Source organism: Ptychodera flava, chromosome 9 (genome assembly GCF_041260155.1).
Source record: "Ptychodera flava strain L36383 chromosome 9, AS_Pfla_20210202, whole genome shotgun sequence".
Classification (NCBI taxonomy): Eukaryota; Metazoa; Hemichordata; class Enteropneusta; family Ptychoderidae; genus Ptychodera; species Ptychodera flava.
The window spans coordinates 35,928,421-35,935,642 of NC_091936.1; the positions used below are offsets into that span (position 1 = coordinate 35,928,421).

The window sequence follows — 7,222 nt, forward strand, 5'->3', positions numbered from 1 at the left end:
TCGATATATATCGGAAAATATTTATTCGCAATTTGACAAATGTATAGTGTCATCTATTTTTCGAAGTTGGTGTCGAACTTAGAAAGTCGGGCTAACTCAGATCTACAAAGTGATGAAATCTCCGATATAATGGATATTTGCCCGCTATTTAAAAAAATAGTATTGTCTATATTGTTGTAAAGAATGTATTTGTCCTCATGCATCTTTCAGTCAAATTAAATATATCTTATCAATGTTATATGTTGTATTTTCAAATGATTTTACGCGATTTTTTATTCTAATGGGTATAGTAGCTGAATTTTGAGTCTGTAATTAGATTTACTTTAAGTAATTTCATTAGAATTTAGTAAGTATTTTAGATACTTTAATGTAAGTCAATTAGCGAATATGTAATTTTCAGTGTACAAGAATTTCTTGTAACACATCATGCTGACTTGTATGATATGTAATTTTAAGAGTATTTTCAATACACCGCCTTACAACCATTGTGAATCCTTTTATCTAAAGAAAATTGCAATTGTCGGTATCGTCATGCTCCGTCACTCGCTATGACAAGCGAGGAAGCGAAGCTGTTTATTAAAAAGGTGGTCGATTGTAACGCCCTGTTTTGTAGAGATCTTATCTCGAAGAGTCCATTATCTTACCAAAGCGTGCGAAGGTCGGCTGAAAATCGTACGAGAAGGAGATAGGAGATAGCGTCACACTTTCAATTAATTATTGGTAAATATTTCAATCGAGAACGGGATATTTCATGGTGTGATCTTGTCTAATATGAAACTATCAAAGACTATAGCGGGATATTTTCACATGATAACATTGTATAAATGATGATAATTTTGTATGTAAATTTAGAAAGGTCTATAACTTGATAGAACATGTACACCAGGAATACACACGATAAGATTTGGAGTGTGCCATCTATAAATAAAGATTTAACGTGGTGCTACAATCAACATCTTCGTGTGTCAGCTTCAGTTACTGAAAGCATTACGATCCAGACTGGAACCTCAACTAGAATTCCCCTAACTACAAGCGCAACGGAAATACTGGCTTGTAGGCCCATGTTTTAAAAACCAAGGACTTCACCATGACGCGGTAATGAACATCATACTAAATAAAATTTTTGTCATGTTGAAAACATTGTCAGTAAATTTACATATCATTTTTGGCTAACAAAAGCTGCAAAAGTATCCTATTGTCCAATATGTCCCACGCTTCGTCAAATGTGTCATAATTATCGGGGCATCTCGCTGAAACCACAATTAAAATGTTCTTTGAATTATGCTTATGTCAGTGCTTGCATGCAGTCATGGCTTTGGAAGATACAGATACATCCTGGTCAAGGAGGTTATGAACTGAGATTGAACAATGTTACTACAGTATTCTGTATTCACGATACCAATAACAATTTTGTTGAGCGCCAATGCAAAGTTTCGATGTGCAGTTTAGACATTTATGCAGCTATTTGGTGGAAATGTCTATATTAAAACAATTTCATAAAGTAGTAATTGATTGTAGGAGTTTGTGCAATTCGCACAATTTTGAGCTGATTAGAACTAATGCATTGCTGTTTTGTGTAGCGTAGAGTTCTAACATATACCTTTACACATGACTTTGTATGAAGGAAGAAAATCTGTGTTGCTGACCGGACATTGAAAGTTGGCAATGATATATTTACAAAAGCGCCAAAGAAACAGCTTCATCAGCATTTTTAGGGTTTTCTGATACTACACGTAAGCTCTGATAATGCATTGCTGATACTGCACTCCATATTGGTATGCCCCTATCCTAAAGGCCAGTTGTAACTTCGGTTGAATTTTTCAGTAGTTTGTTTTGAACTTCAATTCCACATTTGTGTTCTTTTCGCCAAAGAAAGCATGTGAAAACACCCATTATTTGGATTGTCTGCTTAATGGAAATGCATCGGTTTCCGCCTGATTAATAACGAGGTGAGAAACTGGTCAGGTAACTCCATATGATGTCAGTTATGATCCTTTTTAGTTGGTTAAAAATGATTTAGATTGACAGGCTGGTATTTTACAAAGGTATATGACTTGATAGAGTATGTGTACACCAGGAATACACACGATAAGATTTTGCTACGTGGAGTGTCACGTTGCAATCTATAAATAAAGATTGAAAGTGGGTCTACAATCAACATCTTCGTGTGTTAGCTTCAGTTACTGAAAGCATCGTGATCTCAGTCTGTACATGTGTTATCTCCATTCTCATTGTTGAAAAGTGAATTCAGGGCCGGACTAGAATTCAAATGTAAATATTGACAATGCTTTTCACATTACAGTTGAGGCCGTTATTATATTCTTCGTTGGGGCAAGTTGCTAATTACCCTCCCATTTACCTATCCATATACCAATATGCCGAGGCAACTTCCTAAGGTAGACAGTTTTCCTATTTTTCCTATCCACCAATAACAATACAACAATACCTGTTTGTCACTTTAAATTATCTTTTACCAACTAAACAGGATTATAACTGGCACCATATGGAGTTACCTAACCAGTTTCACACAACGTTGTTAATCAGGTGGAAACCGAGGCATTCAATCAAGCAGAAATCCTGACAGCAGTTCGTTACCTGACAAAACAATAGAAAACTATCTGATTATGGAAAGTGGATTTCAAGCTGGCGCTAGCGATGCTAGCGCAACCGATATGAACGAACAGCTGCACATTGTAAAGCAAACCATCAACATTTCATGGCAGCCTGTTGGAAGCGTCTGTCTTGAGCGGCGTACGGTAAGACAAATCTAACAACACGAGGATAGTATTGGAAAAAACAGTAAGGAGTGAACATCGATGTTGTCAAATTCATCTTATCATCAAATCCAAGTCGAAATAATATTCGTTAGCGATTATCATATATGACAGGTCCGGAAGATTCGATTATTTACACAGAATTCATGAAAATATTTCTGCGATAAAATTTATGTAAGACATATTTTGCAGGGAGATTTTGCCGACCAGCGACTCAATATTTACCGACTTCTCAATTTGGGTCGATATAAGGTTCATACTTCTTATATTTCCAGATTTGGTCATATCATTAATTGGGGTTGGTTGGACAGAAGCTACACACCCAAAGATTTCATTTCTAAATCAGATTGAAACAACTGTTTGTTCTTGATAGGATGGACCATGATGTGCTGACTGGGATATTGTTAGATTTAAGTTCCCACTCTCTTTATGAGATGACTATGTGCGTTAGCATGGGCTTTGTTTCTGAAAGTTTGATCAGGACAGTCCGACTTAATGTTGGCAACAAACAATGTCTCACGAGACTGGTAATGTTTTACCTTGAATGGGTGTGATTATTAGACATGTTTTGATGTCATATTGCACTGCATACTACACGAGCGAGCAGATCACATAATAAATTTAACCTTGTCTTATGATCCCGTGAATGCGAGTAATAGGCACCCAATATACTTCACGTGTTGTCGATTGCATCGTTATGAATCTCTGCTACCTTGCGACGAACACTGTATACCCCTAGGAAGACACGCTGATGTTGGCGTTGAAGACTCCTAGAATATAATGTGGTTAAACACTGTAATCACTTTCCGGGACTTGCGTTAAAGTATCGAGGTTTTCTAGATGGCAACAAGTTTACTTCAACTACTCCATGAAGAAATTTGATTGCCATGGTCGAAAATGACACAAACGATCTTACTTTGAACATTGTAGGTGTACTAAAACGCATGTGATTAAAATGCACTTTTTAAAAGAAGAACATCAACAATGACTAACACAGTGAATTCAATACAAAGAAACCACAGCCTTGGATTGATAAAATGAGATAGTCTTAGGAATGCATATTGCGTATAGAGGATAACATTGAATTTAGAAAGGTAATTAGCAAAAGGCACTGATGAAATCAGTAATCAGCTATTTGAGAGACATATTGTATCATACTTGTCAACAAGTCCCTGACACCTGCCAAAATGTTTTATACGTTGTCAAATGACAACGGTCATCATATGATCAAACGGACGGACAATAATAAATTGCCAAGACCTGCACATCGATGAAGGAATAGACACACAGTGTGGGTCACTTTTGTAGAGTGTCAGTGGAACTGCCTATGGGACAATCTATCATCTGTGTGAAAGACTACAAAGAGAATTTCTTGAATAACTCGACAACGAGACTTGTTTATCCCGTGAAGAGTAAAGACAAACAACTCAACATACCATGGTCGATCCTTTGAAGAACCAGCTGTTCTTCAATGTAACTCAGAAATGCAACATTTCTGAAAAGAGAAACAGCTCGTCATTTAAAACTAATGAATTTAGACCTGTTAAATAGCGTCAGGAGTCGATCTCTAAATGCAACCACCATAAACGGGATAATCCAACAATTTTTTTTATAAGCATATATGCTTAAATACGTGAGAATAACATTGCATATCACATTACATTTTGTCTTTTTTAACTTCAGGAAGATGGCTGGTGGCAAAATCAAAGCAATTCCCTTGATTATCATAGCGTCTATTGTTGTCGTCTACCTAACAACTTTGTCGCTGACTTCACTTAAAACACAAAACATGTCTTTTGGAAACAATACAAATTCATATCAATGTGAGTAGAGTATTTATCACTTATGCAATTTTTTTTACAATGACACATTATGCAGAGAGAGAGAGAGAGAGAGAGAGAGAGAGAGAGAGAGAGAGAGAGAACATGGTTTTGGGCATCTTTATTAATGGCAGGACAATGTTTCGTTCCTGAAGTTAATTTTGTGAGATGTGTACGGAGCAGGGACCTAGTGCCTTCAACGTAATTTCGACATATTTTCAGTCACATCAGTACTAAGAGGTACCAGGGGTCTTATCTGTAAGAAACATGGCAAACGTCAGTGAATGTAGTTGAGCATTGGTTTCAGACATTGCAGTTTATCTTTATTGAATCCAGACAATACAGGCAATTTTTAGGTATGTGTATGAAGACAGATACAAACATGGACACATACATACACACAAGCACACACCCAATCACATACAAACACACAAGTTCTCACGTATAGTAATAACTCTGCTGTAAACACGTTTGTCATTTGCAGAGACAATAACCGAATGGAAAACAACAGTAAACCGAAAGACCATACTAACGTTGAAGCCTTAGGCTCCTATCAGCACTCAAGGAAGGCAGAAAAATCATGTAAACCGGTCAGAAAGTTCATCTACATCAAAACCATGAAAACTGGAAGCAGCACACTTGCATGTATTCTACTACGATATGGGCTAAAAAACGAGCTAATTGCTGCTTTACAACAAACCCCATCGCCATGGATATCCTACAATGTATCCTCTGGAAGCTACGACATCATGCGCTACAACTGTAAGAATTTCCCAGGTTACGATTTCATGGCAAATCACATTATTTACCATCGTGCCGCAATGGAAAGAATCGTAAAGAATGCCAAATACATCACCATTTTGAGATCACCATATACATTGATTAGATCAAGATTTTTCTACATGAATATGTTCGCAAAAATACGCAATTCACCTTCAGAGTCTAATCCGTTCTTGACTTACCTGAAATCTTTAGAACCCTCAGGTAGTACTGATCCACGCTGTTGTGAGCCTCCTCAAGGAAATGACTTGTCAAGAAGACTTGGTGTATGCGCTAAAAACTGCGAAGAACTGCCTGATAAAATACGACAGCTTGAAAACGAATTGGATCTTGTTCTGTTGACGGAGTACTATGACGAGTCCCTCATTTTGCTGAAAAAACTGATGTGTTGGGAATTTGAAGATATCGTTTATTACCCTCTGAAAGTCAACAAAAACCCACTTCCGCCAATTACTGGTAAAATGAAGAGCATCATAGACAATATATCCATTGTGGACATGCATTTGTACAACCATTTCAACAAAAGCTTATGGGAAAAGGTTGAGAACTATGATGGTAACTTCGAGGAAGACCTTGCTGAATTTCGCCACATCAAGAAGACAATCACCGAAAAGTGTGAAAATGAGCCACTTTCTGACAATTGTAACTTGTTCTATATGAACACATTTCCAATGGCCAAGTTATTATACTCTAAACAATTGAAATATTTGTGTACTAGCCCTTAGACTGATCCTGATTTTAAGAAAATTGACAGTTGATACATAGAACAGATGGATTGTTACACAAACTCTACTAAGAGTAAAATTAAATTAACGATTTAAAGCTCCATAAGCTGTATCTTTTGGCTATTTTTTAAAAATTTCTGTTTTGTGGTTTTCCTACACTTTCTGCATTGAATCCCGAATCCCTGCATTGAATGCCAAGTATTTAGCATATCAACACAACCTATATGAGTATAATCTATAATATTTTGTTGAAATTGTATTCAAGTCCGGACTAGAATTCATTTGTAAACAATACACAATGATTACTACACACATACAAGCTGTGTTGACGAAAGAATACTCGAAATTTCAGCATGACTAACGGATAAGGGTCAGATACGGTAGTTGATACACAGAAGCAGAATACTGAACAACTTGCCACTAGTTACAGCTTATGTCCCTTTAATAGCCCAAAGCACTTATGAGTGGAATATAAAAAAATGACATTGATTGAGAGCAATTGTAGTGTTATCTAACATTTACTAAATTGTTGGAATTCAAAAGAAGTGTACAAATAACCATCATTTTTAAAATTCAAATTCTGATCACAAAATTATCAGGCTACCATTTCTACATTGGCGTTCTCTCAAATGGTGATAAACCTAGCAGGTGCATTGACTGTTGACACTTCTAACAAACTACATCAGTGTTGTGTTAAATTTTATGTTCAACATATATTACAACCTTTTTCAGTATTAGACAGCGAAGCTACTGCAGTGAACTGCAATAAAACTGCGTACACTAATGAGTTTCAGCCTTAGCCAGCTGGCAGATTCGCGTTTAGTGTGTTATAACTTGGCAGTTTCTGTACACCCGTGGCCACTTTAGTGTTGATCAAGGCTACTTGATAGAGACAGAAATTCTGCTTGTATAAAGACAAAACAGACCCTGCCAAGGGTTGTAAATGAGAGCTAACGATTGGTACCCCGTGTATAAAATTGAGGCTCAAGATACCACTTCCATTCATGAAAGCCTCTACTCGATAATTAGTTTATTGAGGCAACACACTTTTATGAGCCCACTGCTATAGCATCAAGTAAAATTTTATGTCCCATGGCCATGCAGACAGTTTGTTTGGGGAAGT

At 36.7% G+C, this 7,222-nt stretch overlaps 1 protein-coding gene across 1 annotated transcript; it reads left to right on the top strand.

The window, feature by feature from the left end:
* The first annotated feature begins 5,091 nt into the window (after positions 1-5,091).
* Positions 5,092-6,099, top strand: LOC139141301 (galactosylceramide sulfotransferase-like). Its single transcript, XM_070710927.1, has one exon. The coding sequence runs from the start codon at positions 5,092-5,094 to the stop codon at positions 6,097-6,099; it is 1,008 nt and encodes a 335-aa protein (XP_070567028.1).
* The last annotated feature ends 1,123 nt before the right edge of the window (positions 6,100-7,222 follow it).